Here is a 17846-nt window from a genome sequence, read left to right on the forward strand (position 1 = left end):
AAATTCCCAGCTTCAGAAAATAATCTTCCGAATACAGAAAAATGATTGTGCAGCAAGATAATTTCTTGCAAAACTAGCAAGGTGTGCGTATTTTGTCTTGTTCAAGCTCCACCAGTTTAAGACTTCATCCTCTTCAGTTTCTGCATTCAAATTTTATGTAGCAAATAAAAAAAACCTTTATTTCCGCTTAAATTTCTTCATTAATAGAATCCTGTTGCTCGAACTCCTGTGTAGCTGTGTTTGATTCTATTTTAAACCAAGAATAGTAATTTTAAAACTTCTTCGGATAAAAATTTACATAGTGCTGTGGTTTTGGTTTCTCTGGTGGCAATATAAAAGAATCATAACCTTTATTAGCCTCGAAACATATATGATTTTTAACATTTTTTTTGAGGTAAGAAGGAAAAGCGGAAAGTCGATATCGTTGAACAACAGCTGTTGTGACTAACAGTAATTTGTTGTTATCCAGGTTTAAGTTGTTCTTATTGGTATAGAACCTTCTTTTGCAAACCTCTCCGATTATTTATAAACTTTTACGAACATTTAATACTTCTGAATTTTCAAAAAAAAAAAAAACAAACTTTTTCAGTGATTTTGCTTGCGGGATCACGGTTGAGAGCAATGCACTTTTTTTACTTAACTCCTTTGTTACAAATAAAGGTCCAGCAGTAGAATAATCTCATTAATCAGTTGCCATTCTTCAGGTGTAATATTCGAATCTTGATCGTTTTTATAGTTAGCCACATAGTACCGGACACTTGATTTTAGCTGTTTCAGTCTCTCTAGCATACGATATGTTGAGTTGAACCTTGTATCCACACCTTGAACAAAAAACAAGGCTTTTTGTTTTGTTTGTGCGTGATCAAAACCTACCTGGAACTTTTTTAGCGTTTCGCTCGCTTTAGAAGAATAGCTAAAATGGGAAACTAATTTTCGTATATTTGCTAATAGCAATTTTATACAATCGTCCTCAACAATGAATCCTTAATAACTTTTACCCCCTAAACCTCTGTCAGTAACTTTTTTTTTCTGTATTTTTTTACTCTGGTGCAAAATGTAACTCGTGCAAAATTGGCCCTTGGTGCAAATTCGTCTTCGTGTAATTTTGTTTCCTCGTGTAATTTAGACCCGTTCCCAATAATAAGTTTACAGCTAAAAGTATGCAAGCATCTTTAATGCTACATATTTAAGTTGATTTTTTTTTCTTTGTATAAATAATGCAGCAGTTCATTACAACGAGCAAACATAAAAAAACTTAACATAAGATGAATAAATAAGAGCGGTTATCCAAAAAGCTGAGATTAAGCGTATCTTTCTTAAATTTATTTATTAGATGTGCTTAATTTTATTTGAGAGTCTAACAAAAATAATTTATCATAAATTTTATATTGTGTGCGAAACTAAAAATCTAAGCTTATAAGGCTTTTATAAGTGTGAAAAACCATTTTTTATCCACTCCAGCGTGGAAGCATTACCTAGTTTTACATTTCATTTAACTTCTGACAAACAATTAAGTAAAATTCTAAAAGTTTTAAGTAGTCTACCGAATCCGAATATTACTTTGAAATTAAGATTCGGCCGGATCCGAATCCAAAAAGGCCGGATTCGTCCGAATCTTGGACTCGGTAGATCACTAGATAAAAAGTATAATTCTAAAATACACCAAAGTTATTTCAAAAATAAAATACTGGAAACAGTTAAAAAACTGAATTAAAAGCTGTTCAGTTTTTCTTTATCATCAAATTGCAATTTTGAATTTGAAATGAAAAAATTGCCCATAAAACTTTATTTAAAAAGTGGTGGAACACAGTAAAATTTTGTTTTAAATAATTAATAATAAAGCTCTAATCAATCTTAATGTTTAAAAAGTGAAAATGTAAAAAACTATATAACTTTATTTTAAATTCAAATAAGGAAAAATACTTATTTAGGAAAATAAGCGTTCTTGGTAGCTTTTGTAAACAAGTAATTGATAAATGTAAAAGTTTGTTTAAATGAAAGTTGTTATTACTAAGATTTTTATAAAACGGGCAGGGCACAAAATTTTCGAAATTGTTCGATTTATAACTTCTTTTTGTAAAACTAAGTGAAGTTTTATATGACAATTATCTGATTTTATTTTGTTATATGTATCGTAGGTATATTTTAAATAAATTGTCTTTAGTTAGAGATTTTACTTAACAAATTGTTTAGCTTGCAGTTTAATAGTTTGTGTAATTTGTCTAAAAAAAAAAAGTGTTTCTCAATCTTTAAGTTACTCATTATAATCGTTCTAACCCTTAAAGTACAATCTCTAGCCTACCCATGTGCTTACATATTTGTCACTTTGGTAGTGAATAAAAGTAAACAACATCTCCGTGTTTAAATTAGAAAAAAAAACTTTGTTGTTTATAGTGTGAACTGTGTATTAAATTTTCTATTCAGCTATTTAATCAATTACTTTTTTTTGATACATCGACACCATCATTTAAGTTCTTTTCAAAACTGAATTTTATTAAATTTATGCAAATTAAATTAATTATACTAAGATTAAAGGACTGCCAAAGCAATTTAAACTCAACTACTAACAAAAAGGCCAAAAATATTTCTTAACATATTTTTATACCAATAAAATGAAAAAAAAAAAAAACAGATATATATTTTCTATTGTCAACTTAAAAACAAACAGAAACCATTAAATTTACACTTAAAAACGTAATTTATGAACAATTTTTGTATCGTATGTAAAATATAATTAGTTATGGCTAACAACTGTAAAATGCATGCAATTAATCTTCTAAAAGTGTAAATAAGATTAAAGACTTTTAAAATAATGAAATTTTAGTACAATTAAATTTATAATTTTACAAAAGTTTAGTTAAACCAAATCAGTAAAATTCTCGAGTAAGTTTTTTCTGTTACAAGGAAATAAACAATTTAGTACTTACAAAGTAACTGTGCTTACAAAAAAACACTAGGCAAAAATTATTAAACAAAACAACTTTTACTGTAACATTTTAAATAATAATTTGATAACGTTTAAACTATCATTAATTAAAACTTTATATTTTACAAAACATGTCTAAACAAGTTCTAAAAAACTTATAAAACAAGTGCATCATTTTAAATGTGTAACTTTTAAAAAGTAAATTTTTAATGGTATGAAAATTATACTTTCTTATTAATTCTAAACTAATAGAAATCAAACATGATTGAAAAAATTAAGGTAAAAACAAACAGTTCATAAGTACTTTATCTAGCGAAAATTACCTAACTAGTCAGTTTGTTTTAGAAAATATTGTAGCACCAAAAAGGATTCATTGTGGCAGCAAAACTCAAACAAAAAATTAAATTATTATTTCCAGAAAAACTTTAACTACGTAATGATGTAGGAGCAGGAAGTCTGAACATAACTTTTCCATGAATTTTTGATTGTTTGCCTGGTGCAACAAACGTGTGCACATATGAACTTTTGTGGGTTCGAAATTTACATCTGAAAGTTTTATCTATTATTTAAAACTAAGGTTAAATTATCAGAGTAAAATAGTTTGAAAAAAAAAAAAATTGTCTTTAGAGTTCTAGTAAACAATTTTTTTTGATGACCGAACTCTTTTTAATTTTATAGAGCAGGCAAAAATATTTTAAAGAAAATATTTAGAGTACTTTTGTCTAAATATAGCGAGTCTTTTATAAAAAATTGACTAATTGATAAAATATGCATTGTTGAATATATTGCAAGTTAGTAAAATTGCAGCTTTAGATGAAACTACAAACTAAAATTATTGTTACGTTTTATAAACTAGTAGTATAAAACTTCGGTATAAATAAATTGTCACAAACAAAACTTATAAAAGTTTAAAAAAGTTTTTTTTAAGACTATGATAAATTCCGAAAACACTTAACTATTTTATTTTGACTTACTTACTAAAGTGCCGTAAAACTATATGCATAAATTTACAAGTAGACTTTAGTATAAAGTACAAATAGTTTTGATTATCATGATACTTATACACAAGATCCGTTTGTAGTCTAAATTAAAAAATAAATTACTTAAAAATAAATCGAATCACGAAATTGCATGACTTGGTACCTATTAATAGAGTAATCACTTACTCTTTTAAAACTGTGAATATTAAGTAATAAATTTTTTATTGCCATAGAGACTGACAATCCATTTTTAGAAAGTGTCCACAAATGAAAACACATTGATGCGTCTAAGAATTTTGTAATGTAAAAAAAAACTTGTAAAGTTTATTATTAGATTACTTAATTGAACTAGTGTTATAACGTTAAAATGTTTATGTTTTTTTAATTGATATTTAAGGAATATTTATAGTTTGTGTTAAATTAAGTTATTTTTGTGGTCAAACAACAACGAACAGTACTTGAATTAATTTAAATTATGTGTTTTCAAGTTTGACAAAAAAACTAAGCTTTAATTAAAATTCAAGTGCTGTCTTTTAGTGTCTATTCCCTGTATTTTTAATTTTTATTGTTTTTCCCGTAGAATTTCAAGTTATACAAGTATATACTATGAATAATTTTCTGATCAAAAAATCCTTGCAATGTTAAATAACTTATGTAAAAAGTATAGTAAAATCTTAAATGAAAAACATCTTTAAAACTAACTTTAAGTATCCAAAAAGCAGCATTTTGAGTACAAGTTGTTCATAATAAATTCTTTTCATTGAACCAAATTTCATTATATTATCAACTAGCTGAATGAAGGTGATTGGTTCATCACTTAATTTTCTATATATAACTTGTTTCAAAATTTCTGTACACTCGAAGGTTACATCTTGAGTACTCAAGGTTTTTGCTAATGTAAAAATTTTATTTTTTATTGAAAAATTAACATAAACAAACTGTTAAAAGTTACTTAAATTAAAATATTTAGACTCTTTTAGAATTGAAATTTAATAAAAGTATAAAGTAAAATCAAAACAACTTCTTTAGCATTTTGCCAACCTTTTTTTCTATAAAATTAATTTGATAAAATATTAAACAGCTAATTGTAATTTAACTATCATTAAATTAGAACTACTGCTAACCCATTACCTAATAAATAAGAATTATATTTATTTCCATCTTTAAATTTTTTCACTAGATTTAACTGAAAAGAAAAAAAAAAGTAATTTTCTTAAAATAAATGCTTTAATAACAAAAATTATAAGATCCATAGATGGCGACATGCAAATGGCGACATACAAATAACAAAACCAACTTTAAAACTGCTTAAGAATAACTGACTATAATGAAAATAAAACTTCTTATAATTGTATTTAATTCTGCAGTATTGATTGATAAAATTATCAGTTAAGCACTTAGAAATTAGAATAATCAAACAAAAGAAACAAACTGTAAAGTAGATGTTTATTTTACAATAAAATTCTTGTTTTATGTGTTTGTTACACTTATGTACTACAACAAATAAAAGCTTAACTGATACTTTTTTAAAAATTCATTTGCAAATATAAGAAAGAAACAGGGCAGGGTTGCCAAATGCTTTTGGCAAGTTTTCTCTAGGGTTTCAAAATTTCTTCCAAGTTTTTAGAACTACATGTTTTAGGGTCTATATTTATTTAAGGTAAAAACTGTGTTAAATAGTATAACGACATTAAAAATATATGTGTTTTTTTATTATTAATACTAAACGGTAATTTGTGTCAATTCGAAATTTTACTACTTAAGATGTAAGAGTTGTTTTAAATTCCTTTTTTTTAGCCTAAATTTTCAAATTCCAGGATTTCAGGTTTATTGGCAACCCTGTTTGGTACATGAATCCAAACTTGCAAGATAAGTATAGACAGATCCTATTCAAAGATCGAGCTGAAAAAATGTCCTAACTTTTCTAAATAAATTTCTCTGATCCATGATTTTTCTATATAAAAACTAATTTGAATAGTGTCCGTTTATACTCATATTGAACAGTTTGGATTCATCGAGAGGGGCTAGTAAAGCTGTAAAAAAGTTTTCTTTGAGGTCCTCAGCGGTGGTATGACACAAAAATTTCTAAGTTTTGTATTGTAAAACAACTCAATATTACACATGTAATCAACCTAAATTTTCATTTGGGCAACATTAATGATATCATTGTAGCCTTCATCAAAAGATACACTACACCATCTGAATTTGTTTATTGCTTTCAGCAAGGTGTTTTGGAATTGTGGTCAAAGCCCAATTTTTATCGTATATGACAATTTGGTTTGGGCAATATGGCATGACTGTGCTATCGCACTGTCAGCATACATCTTTTTGTTAAGCTCTGTCACTTTCCCACACGAATTGGCTTAGCAATTGTGCTTGACAGTATGTAAAGCACATAAGATTTCAGGGGTTGCGGTTTGTGACTTACCACAAAACTTACTGATGGGCTTATACTTCTACCATTGCTCTCACAACTTACTACTCTGGCGCTGCTCTCACCACCTACAGCACTGGAACTCGATTATGCATTAAATAAATATGATTGAATTTGGTTTACTCCTGGTCTTTTATTTATATATCCAGCACCAGTCATATGGTAAGTGAGCACCTTTCTGCCTCCATTGGACAGTGACAAAATCCATGAACACCACTTGCGTTTTTTTTTTTTTCAATCATCATCTTTAATGAGCCATTAAGAAAATCTTAGCCAGAAAGCGAGGAATTCTTGAAATATGTTGGTTTGACTTTGGCATAATTTAAATATCATATATGTATAACGAACTTACTTAAGTAATTGAAAACAAATACAACAATGATTAGTCTGACTATGAAAACCTTATTCATTAAGTATTGGCTTTCTGTACAAATAATCCTAATTAAACACCTTAAAACATATAATAAACTCACTCTCTACCACTTAGTAAATAAATACGTGAGATTTTCAAAATTCAATTAGAAAAAAAGATGAATTGTGAAAATTTTTTTTAGAAAATAATATTAGCAAAATGCAGTTTTTACTGGTAATAAACTTTCTTATTACAGCATGCTTATACCAAAGTTCCTGCTTTTTTTTTGAAAACTTTTTATTTCCTGACTTTTTTGTTTTGTTTTTCCTGAAGACAAAATTTATACGTTCTCTGTAACGAAATTAACATTTCATTTATAATTTTAGAGCTTGTGAATTAATGTAGGATTTTTTGTAAAAATAAACATTCTATTAGCTTTCTCAAAACAATATTCCCAATTTCCAAAACAACATTGTTTATTCAAAGGAGTTAATTTCTTTCCAATGAATAGTAAGAAAAAAAACCTTTTAATATAAAATAGAAAACATTTTGAAAGTTTTTGACATTCAACAGTAATTGGTGAAAGCAATGTGCTTCAGCATGTTTTATCACAAACACGTTAGATTTAAGATACTTATTAGTACTCTTTGATTATTTGTGCTCAACTGTAGTTTTAGTATACTGTGATGTAGTTATCATGTATCTTTGTGCTTTTAAGTTCATGTAAAAAAAAGATTAGTTTTTATTTCATTTGTATATCAATCTTAAATGTCGTCTTCTATTATACCTTTCTATTCCCTATTACCCATAAACATTCCTGTTTATTGAGACATCGTCACCAAAAAAAAAAATTCAGTAAAATCCAAAAAAACAAGAAACAACTGACTGTTGTAATATAATAATAAATAATAGTTTTTTTAATAGATGTAAAATATAAAGGTTTAATAATTTATAAAAAACACGTTCTACTTAAATTTGTCATTAATAATTAAATAAAAGGTATCCAACCCGTCATATTGGCTCAAAAGCTATAGAAAAAATAAGGCAATGGGGAAAATTTCCTGTTAAACTTATTACATTCTGTAAGTCTATAAATTATTTTAATATATACATATAGATTTCCTCATTTAGCAGTCTTTTTAAAAACTTCAAAAGCTTATAAAGACAACAAAAAAAAAATTGCTTTAGTATTTTTCCAGAGATAGTTTTTTATCTACTAATAAAACATATATATACATATCAATAAAACTTTTTCTTTTAAACCAAACATTTTAAGTTAAAGATAATTTTTAATGGGTTTTATCTTTCATGGTTGACTTTTCTTTCGAACACACCTAAACTCGTTTAATGAAAAAAATTCGAATCGTCGCACAGCAATTAATATTGCATCTGTCTGTTGTACACGGATTTTTTTAAACTTTGTTTAAGCTTTAAAAATGCGAAAATATTGGCTTTATGGCCACCAATTTTCAAATTAAAACTAAAAAGTGAATTTTTTAATTTTTTGCAGTTACGGGTCCACTGTGCTGTGCATTTATTACTTGATGATACTTGTAAATTTAATTTAAATACTAATTTTCATTAACTCATCAATATCTGTGATTATAATTTGATGATCAAACATTAAATTTGAAACGTGCTTAAAACAGTATTTGTTTTCATATTAAGTAAATACATTTCTTATATACTTTTCTTTAAATATAAGGGCAATATATAATAAAGAGTATCTCCACAAAAGCTTTAGGTGTCGTAACATATAGTAAAAATAAAATATCTAACATTTTTATCTAATACAGCAGTTTCACTAAATTTTAAAGTAATCCAGATTTTTAGTAGTTTATTAAAACAACTTTTTGTTTACTATTAGTTTTGTTAATAAACTCACTAAATATCTGGCTTACTATTGTACCTCTTTGTTTTCTATATATGTTAAATACATACTTGCTTTGTGAAGTCTTTTGATAAAAAAGACGATAGTCATTTTTCCTAAGTGCGTACCAATTAAAAATTAAGTACACAAAAACAAAACTTTACATTGAATAGTAGTTCTATAGCGATTGAATATCTTTTCTACAAAAAATATTCAATCGTATACATTCAAACTACCATACAGTTCCACAAGTACTTTAAAAAAAACACATAGTTTAAAATTTTTAAACAAAAATATAAATCAAATATAAGTTGCACTTAAGATAAACTTTGTAATTGCCGTAAAGATCCTTATTTTTTGGTCTATCAGTGCTTTACTTCTAATATAATCGTAGTAGTAACATCTAATAACCAACCAAACACTACGTCGGATCTACAGGAAACACTTCTAAAGAAATTATAAGAACCATGAATCTCGACCTAACAAGATAAATAAAGACATACAACAGAACTAACATACTACATTTAGTATTTTAGGGTTTAAAAGACAACAACACATACTTTAAAGTAAAATGAAGAATATTTAGCAACACATAATAAAAATTCAATTACCAATTTTGTTGCAGATTTTGTAATTTAGAAAAAATCCAAATAGATAAAACAGATAAGACTAAATCACTAAAAAAAAAGTATAATGTATACCTTTTTGTATAAATACTTTATCAAAAATTCCATTTTATCAAAAACAAACTTAAATAAATTAAACTTGAAGCAAAACTAGGCCGTGTAAACGAACAGTTAAAACATTTTTCTAGTATCTTTTTTTTTCCATCCGCATGTCATTATATATTTTTATACTAGTTACTAAAACATACTTTAAAAATTTCTATATGTATAATTAAAAATATCTGTGTATATAACTAAACGTACAGAAAAATAATTTTAAGAAATTAGCACATCTTTAAAAAGAATCATTTCATGATTACTCAAAAATTATATAAAACAAAATTTATTTAACTTACAATTTAAATTATCATAAATGTCATTTGAGCAGAAATCACACATTCCTGAACAATTTTTAGTGTCATAATTTTCATCAAGTAGTCCAAGCAGTTGCTTTCTACGGCAGCTAAAAAAAGCAAAGTTTGCAATGATAATTTACAAACAACTGACTTTTAAAAAAAATTAGATGCTATTATCTTATACAACATTGATTAATCAAAATTTTATTTGTAAAACAAGTTTCACCCTTTAAGGGATCTTCAGTTACAATTTAAATCTTAAAGATAAAAGTTAAACAAAACATGGAAGATACTTAAAAGTAAAACAAAACAAGTATATTAGAAATTGTAACTTATGATATTTAGAAAGTTTTGAGTCTTAAACATGAAAATTGCATGTACTAGAATTACTAAATAAATTGAAAACTTTAACTTAGGTGTTGAACATAAAACTACTAGATTAAAAAATACAATCAGCTTTAAAGTGAATAAATAATCTAAATAAATTACATATTACTATGAATAAAGGGATTCGAATTAAATTGATAACTTGATAAACTACTAGCCAGCTGAAGTTAAATTGAATTAATTTAAAAGTGCATTGAAAATTTTTGAATAACATCGCTTCTATCATTATGACGTAACTAATGTATACTTTGAACTAAGTTCATGTTATAATCTAGTTTTTACAGTTTAAAGCTGGAGTTTTTTTTTAAGTTATTAAAGTAGGGCTTAAAACTTATAAATTAAAATGAATTTAAGTAAATTAAATAAAATGACATGCAAAACTAATTATCAAGCGCCTTAGTCTTTTAATAAAAGTTTTTTCAAGTGTGGAAAATTAGCAAACAGTTCGTGTCTTTCTTTAAGTTGTTTTTTTATAAGCTTTGGCTATTTCTAGTTTTTCTAGGCTGCAAGTGCTGCATATGCTATGGATTTTTCTTACCTCCCCGATGTGGTGGATGATACTCCATCTGATGTTATACTTAATATTGTTGTTTTTTTTTTTTCAGTAGTAAAAATTTTTGATGCACTTTTAGATTAATTCAATTTAACTTCAGCTAGCTAGCAGTTTATCAAGTTATAAATTTAATTCAAATCCCTTTCTTCATGGTAATATGTAAGTCATTTAGTTTATTTATTCACTTAAGCTGATTGTATTTTTAAATCTAGTAGTTTTATGTTCAATACCTAAGTTAAAGTTTTCAGTTTATTTAGTAATTCTAGTACATACAATTTTCATGTTTACGACTCAAAACTTTCAAAATATCATAAGTTACAATTTCTAATATACTTGTTTTGTTTTACTTTTTAGTATCTTCCATGTTTTGTTTAACTTCTATTTTTAAGATTTAATTTGTAACTAAAGATCCCTTAAGGGTGAAACTTGGTTTTACAAATAAAATTGTGATTAATTAATGTTGTTTATTTGTCTCCTTATTTTCAAATAAGTTGAGAACTATTTTTGTTCAATTTAGAACCTCAAATAACAAGCTATTTATTATCTTATAGTATAAGTTTGTGTTGAAACAGCATTTGAGCAACCAACTAATTTACACACGAAAAATGGTAATCAAAATCTTTTAGCTATTATGGTTTTAAAATAAAATTATTTTTTAAACTAATATATTACTAATATGATCTAGTTATAACTACAATAATACTAATACCTCTACTACTTTTTTTGGAACGCAAGTAAGTTTTAGTGGAAACTTACAGAGTTTCCACTAAAATTTAAAATAAACTAAAGGGAAATCCATAAAGGATAGCAAATTTATACGGAAAATATTAAAAAAATTTGCCTGATAGATTGTGTTAGAGAACAACTATATTAAGATTTATAGGTAAATTATCAAAAAACTTTGCTTGATAGATAGTGTTAGAGAATAATTATATTAAGCTACTGTTCATACTGTTTACTAACTTTATCAAAACAATTTATATATTAACATTACAATACTTTTATCACCAACTTATTTAGTTTACATTTGTTATATAATATAGTTTGTTGTTTAAGAATTTTTATGTCTAGTTTATATAGATTATAGCATATAATGAAAACTTTATGCCAACCATGTTACGTCACTAAACAATTTACATGCAAAAATGTTGAAATATATTTCATAAATTAATTTTTTTGAGATCTTTATATTTTATTCAAGTAGTTATTTAAGCTATCTCTAGCAATATTGAAATGTTTTTACTCAAGCATTGAATAAGTAGATTATCACATGAACTGTTGTTGAATATCGTGCGGTGCAGTCTAGTGCTTATATTTAATTTCAAACAAAACAAACTCAAGTACAGATTAAGAAATATTTTAGTAAAACTTTATAACTACAAAAGCTGAATAAAATCTATATGCGATAATGTAAAAAAAACAAGGCAACTAACAGTAAACTTACCTGAACTTTAGCAACTAAAATATTAGAAGTAAATTCTTTAGGCTGAACAGCTATGTCGAAATACTAGCTGAATGATATTACAAATGACCCTTAAAAAATGTTTAAAAACTATGCCCCTTACAAACCAGGCTTGCCAAATGTTTTTGGCAAATTTTCTCCAGGTTTTCAAAATTTCTTTCAGGTTTCTAAAATTACACGTTTTAGGGTCTATTTTTAGTTTAAAATTAAGTTCAAAGTAAAAAAAAACTGTGTTAAATAGTATAACGACATTAAAAAGATATCTTTAAGCTTCTTTAAATATGTTTTTTAATAAAAAAAATTTGATGAGATCAATTTTTTTTAATCTATATTACAGTTTTTTGTGCTAAATTGAAATTTTACTGCTTAAAATGTAAAAGTTGTTTAAAATTCCAGTTTTTTTTTCAAAATTTCTCAGGTTCCAGATTTTTTTAGCCTAAATTGTCAAATTTCAGGTTTTTTGGCAACCCTGACAAACTCATACTATTTTATTGATCCAAGAAAATATTTACTCTATTCTTAGATACTGACTTAATTATTCTTACATTGTTTTCTTAAAAATTCTGCAAAATATTTTTGTTGTCACAAACAAGTCAAATTTTTGTTACATACCTTGCTAATTAGAATAAAATGTTATACTTTATTACCCTATAAACAGTTTCAAAACTTTAGTTCAAAAAATAAAACATTTATTTTCGTTTTTAATGTTTAATAGAGAGTCTGATTATTTGGACATGAGCCAAGCCAACCCTTCCTTACAGAAATAAAAAGTGCAACTATTCAACTTTAATGAGAATATATTGCCTATGTTATTTCCAGAAAACTTTAGTTATTAGAAAGCATATACTAGTTTTTTAGGTCCAATGAAATTTCTTAAACATTTTTCTCGCGCAAAACAATGGTATTGATATTTGATGTAATATTTTTTTACTAAATCGATTTAAAATTTTTACAATAGATTAACCTTAGTTAGAATCAATTAATAAAACAAGTTATTTTTCTTTAATTCATAACAGTTTAATAACAATAATTTTAAAAAATTAAGAAACAAACCTTGGATAATCATTCAAACTTTTAATAAAGTTGATGAAGTTATTTATACTTGTCGAGTAAGTGTTTTCACTTGAATTGCTTTGAGGTTCTATTACAGCCAGACCAGTTTTTTTTGAGCCTAAAAGTGACAAAACACGAAACACATCATTAAAATTTAAATATAAAATGCAATTTGCAGCTTGACCATCTCTACCTGCTCTACCTGACTCCTGTTTTTTATTTTATTTTGTTATTCCAACCTTGAAGTATAAAAAAAATTTGAAACTCATTCAAAACAACTAAATATGTGATAAAACTACTAACATAAACCGCAAAAGTTGGAATAAAAGTACAAAAAAACAGCATTAATAACTTTTATATTACAAGTTTACTTTCTTACTTTACTTAAAAACAATGTTAAAAAAAACTAAAACACTGTGACTAGTTAGCTGTTTAAAGTTTCTAATTTTAAACTTTTATCATTCTTTTTTTTCGATATTTATATATTAGAGTTTAAACAAAGTTTTCTACTACACGTAGAAATAGAAATAAAAACTATCAAAAAAGCATTATTTTGTTTTAGAATAGGTTACAGTTTTTTGATTACAAAAAATTGCCTATTTATCGCTAAATTTTGTCAACTTTGAGTAAAATCTCTAAAATTTTGTTTAAGCTCTTATTGCTTTATTTTGTTTTATAGTTAATCGAACTTAAACTAAATATTTAAATTCAAAAACTTTTTAAAAAACTCTTGAAAATAGAATAAATACTTCACAAAGTAGTTATTATTATATAAAGCAATATAAACAATGAACTTCACCGCACGATCTACAACAACAGCATCCGAGACAATCCTACGACCGGTTTCGTCCTTATTAGGAAGTTGTTGTAGATCGTGCGGTGAAGTTCATTGTTTATATTCGATGGCATAAAACATCTCAACTTGTTGACGATGGCCGAAATAAATACTGGCTATATAAAGCAATGTAATGAGAAAGACTGAAATTATTTAAAATGCTCATTATTTTTATTCTTTCTTGTTATCACAAAATGTAAATTCCAAGATTTCTAATTAATTCAATTTGGGCATATGGAGGATGAAGGATATTTTTTACATATTGATCATATTTTAAATGCTTATTATCTAAACAATAGTAAAGCGTAAAAATAAATAATATATAAAAATCTCCTTAAAGCTATTTAAGTCGAGAACTTTGAATTGTTTCATTTAAAACAAATTACAATATTATATTTCAAATGCCTTAAACATAGCTAACAGTTCCTACTTACCGTTTTTAAAAATTCATTTAGTTTTTGAGATAAAAGGGTAAAATGTCGGAGAGCTAAACCGGTTCTTTATTTGAGGACAAAGTGAAAAATATGAAATAAAAAAAATAATTCATAAAAATTTGATGTTCTCATGTAGTTATTAAGGAATCTTTTTCAAATTTTCTCGGTACATATAACTTTAATTAGATAAAACATAAGTTACTGGTAGATTGTTTATATGACCATATGCTAGTTAAGTAACTATTAAGTGTAATTTTTTAAGTTTTTACTGATAATTTGTTTAAATCTTTTTGTTTTTGTTTGAATCAGTATGCATAATCTTTGTTGAAAGTATTTTATTCTTCTATATTATATCACAGTTGTATTTATTTAAGAAATAAACACTTTTGTTTACGCTGTAGATAAGTGAAAAACAGTATTTTATATCCAACGGTTCAGATTTACTCGAAAAATTCTTTTGTGCATTTGTTTCAAAAAAGTCTACGCAGACCACCTATAGTTTGGAAAGTTATGAAATTATAGTCTAACCTAACCACAAAAATTTAATTAGATAAGCACAAGTGTTTAAAAATTAAAAAAAGAATCTTTTTTTAAATATTTATAACAAAAAAGCTTATTTTTGTTAGTTTTAAGCTGAAAAAAAGTCAGAGTTCAGATATTTTTGTTTGACGTGCCGGATTTAGCCCTTGGGTTGTAGTTTTCCCACCCTTGATTTAATACCTTAAAAGTGAGTTTAAATTTTAAAAAGTTATATGTTGAAAATCTTAATTTATAATAGAAGAATTCTCATATTTCAAAACTTCTGCTCATCTGACGTTAAATTTTTATTTCTTAAATCATATTGGTTATATAAGTTTAATTCCAAGAAAGAAGTTAATTAATTGCGTTAATGATCAACAAATATAAGTAACTTTTTTTTTGGAATTTAAATATAACAGCATTACAATTTAAAGTTGGAAACTTTGTACAAGAAAAAAGAGACAAAAAATAAAGTATAATAGTATAACTGACAGAAACAGTTCCGCAATTTATGGTCTTTATAAAAAGTAAACTAGATTGTATATATAAAACACCTTTCCAAAAGTACTTAAAAACTTTTACTGAGCAAATACAACCTAGTCGATTTTTACAATAAGATAATTCGGAAAATTGTTTGATAAGTAAATTAAAATAAACTTGTAAGTCTTCGGGTACAGTAATAATATATCTCTGCCTAGAAGATGTATCTCACACACTGAGCCGAGCCTTTCTGTCTATATTTTTGATGCTTTATAGAATTTCTATATACAATTACATTATAAGGTGTTTAAGTGTGGACAAACTATAAAATATGGGAAAAGCTAACTAACGATCGCAACATTAGGCGCTATTTCATTAAAAAAGAACTGTGTAAAAGAGATAAAAATTCTTTAACAGACCTAAATATCAAGATAGATTCTAATATAAGATATAGAGACTCAAGTTTTTTGAGTTTATTAAGGTTTTTTGGTAAGCTAACTTAAATTAAAAAACAAAAATTTACTCTGAATATGTACTTTACTATATTTTTAGATAATATTATTTAACAAAGCAATGCATTCAGTACAGAATAAAACATATTTTGTGTATTAAAGGTTTTGCATTTAAGTAGCCATTTATGGAGTTGACTAAAAATAGGCGTTAACTAATATATATAGACTTTTTGATGCGACAATTTATGCAGAGCTATATTATTTTGTATATAATGTGGTTGACTTTAAATGATTCATTTATAATCTTTTAAAGAAACTATATAACAACAACTTAAAGAAGATCAAGCTTTAAATAACTACATACAAGAAATTAAGTCAAACGACGATTAAATAAAAAATACAATAAATGATTTAAAAAGCTATTACATAAAGTTTGATTAAATCAAAATACTGGTAATTTTAAGTTTTAGAATTCTAAAAGCTTTTATTTTACTAACTTTACATATTTTTACAAATAAAAATTAGCTATACATCAATATACTTTTTACACAATATAGTTCCGCTAAAATATTTTTTTAATGTATAACTACCTGAAAATACTGTTCAACACTTTTACTGACTGTATGATGAATAACAAATTTAACGTCAGATTTGTCAATTCCCATTCCGAATGATTGTGTAGCAACCATTACCTTTAAGAATATATATTTTATTAAACACTTAAAAATTGAATTACCATTATTATTAAAAACATTATTAGTGTTATATGATTCTACCAAAGGAAAATTATATAACAAACGACTTTAATTACTGTAGCAAGGTGTTGAGTTATAAGATAGACAAAGCAAAATAAAAATCAGTTAGTGGAATAAGCTATTAATTTCGGTAACGGGTCACGAACGAAGGGAATTTACAAAGTCACTTTTGCATGAAAGTAAAAAAAAATTACAAAACAAAAAAAAAATAAAAAGATAAACTAATATAAAAAACAAAAAATAAGGAAAAAAAATAAGTTACCGACCAAGGAAAAGGGGTAACAGTAAGAGTAAAAATAAAACGGAAAGAATAAAAAATAACTACTAAAATAATTAAGAGCATGATCTGCCATTATAGGCACCAACGAATCATTCAGGGTTGCCGCAGATCAAAATGAATAAATTTTCTGACTTTTTCCTGACATTTTTCTAAAATTTTCCTGACTTTTCTAAATCAAACACTTAATTTATATTTAACTAAAATACATAATCAAACACTTGAAATTAAATAAATCTTCAATCTTATTTTTATACAGGTTAAAACAACAGTTTTTTGCTGAATTCAATCATCTAACTTCCATTGCTCTAAAAGGTAAATAATAATGTAATAAAAAAAATATTTATCTAAAACATGTAATACTTGTATAAATTGTTCACTTAGTTAAATAAAATACTGCCTTAACAACAAAATTACAAACTAAATGGAAAATAAATACTTAAGTACAGTAACCTCTCGCTTATTTACGCACATTGTGTCCACAGAAAAAGTGCGTAAAGATATGAGAGATCGTAAAGAAACGAGAGGTACCAAATATACTCACTATAATGGCTGTTTTTTAATATTGCTTCAAGTTAAAAGCAGACTGGGCACTTTCCCACTTTTAACTATTTGTTTACTTCATTTATAAATATGAAAACAACAGATAAAACTATACATATATTAAAAAAAAAGGATTTGAATTTCTATAAACTAATAATAATACGAGTAGAAATAGTTTTACTATTTTAATAGTAAGTAGAAATTACCTTTATCTTTATTTATATGTGACATTTATATTCTATTCTTCTTAGCAAATTCAATTTATAATTAAGAATTTCTTTGCAATTATAAAATGGTGTTTATTAATATATAGGGCAAGACTGTTGTATAATTTCATTGTGTTTTAAACTCTCATTATTTCATTATACTTTCATTATTAAACACAGTCATGTTTATTTCAGAATTTTGATTTAATCTCTTATTGTTAACAACATTTCTGATATACTGAGGTATAACTAAATGTTTATCAATTAGTCAAGGAACATAAATTTACAAAGTCTAAAGATATAGAGA

At 25.6% G+C, this 17846-nt stretch overlaps 1 protein-coding gene across 3 annotated transcripts in view; it reads right to left on the bottom strand.

The window, feature by feature from the left end:
* Positions 1 to 2945: 2945 nt before the first annotated feature.
* Positions 2946 to 17846, bottom strand: part of LOC145831658 (putative ATP-dependent DNA helicase Q1) — a 35512-nt gene continuing 20611 nt past the window's right edge. For 2 of the 3 annotated variants that reach the window (XM_082938970.1, XM_082938967.1), the window contains 5 exons: positions 16349 to 16450; positions 13039 to 13247; positions 9584 to 9690; positions 4609 to 4798; positions 2946 to 3472 (listed from right to left, as the gene is read on the bottom strand). In XM_082938970.1, coding sequence (XP_082795096.1) covers positions 3352 to 3472; positions 4609 to 4798; positions 9584 to 9690; positions 13039 to 13247; positions 16349 to 16450 — 729 coding nt within the window. In that variant the 3' untranslated portion in view covers positions 2946 to 3351. Of the gene's footprint in view, positions 3473 to 4608; positions 4799 to 9583; positions 9691 to 13038; positions 13248 to 16345; positions 16451 to 17846 lie in introns of all 3 variants that reach the window. The other variant, XM_082938969.1, reaches the window with a different exon arrangement.

Source organism: Thalia democratica, chromosome 3, assembly GCF_965202585.1.
Source record: "Thalia democratica chromosome 3, ktThaDemo2.hap1.1, whole genome shotgun sequence".
Classification (NCBI taxonomy): Eukaryota; Metazoa; Chordata; class Thaliacea; order Salpida; family Salpidae; genus Thalia; species Thalia democratica.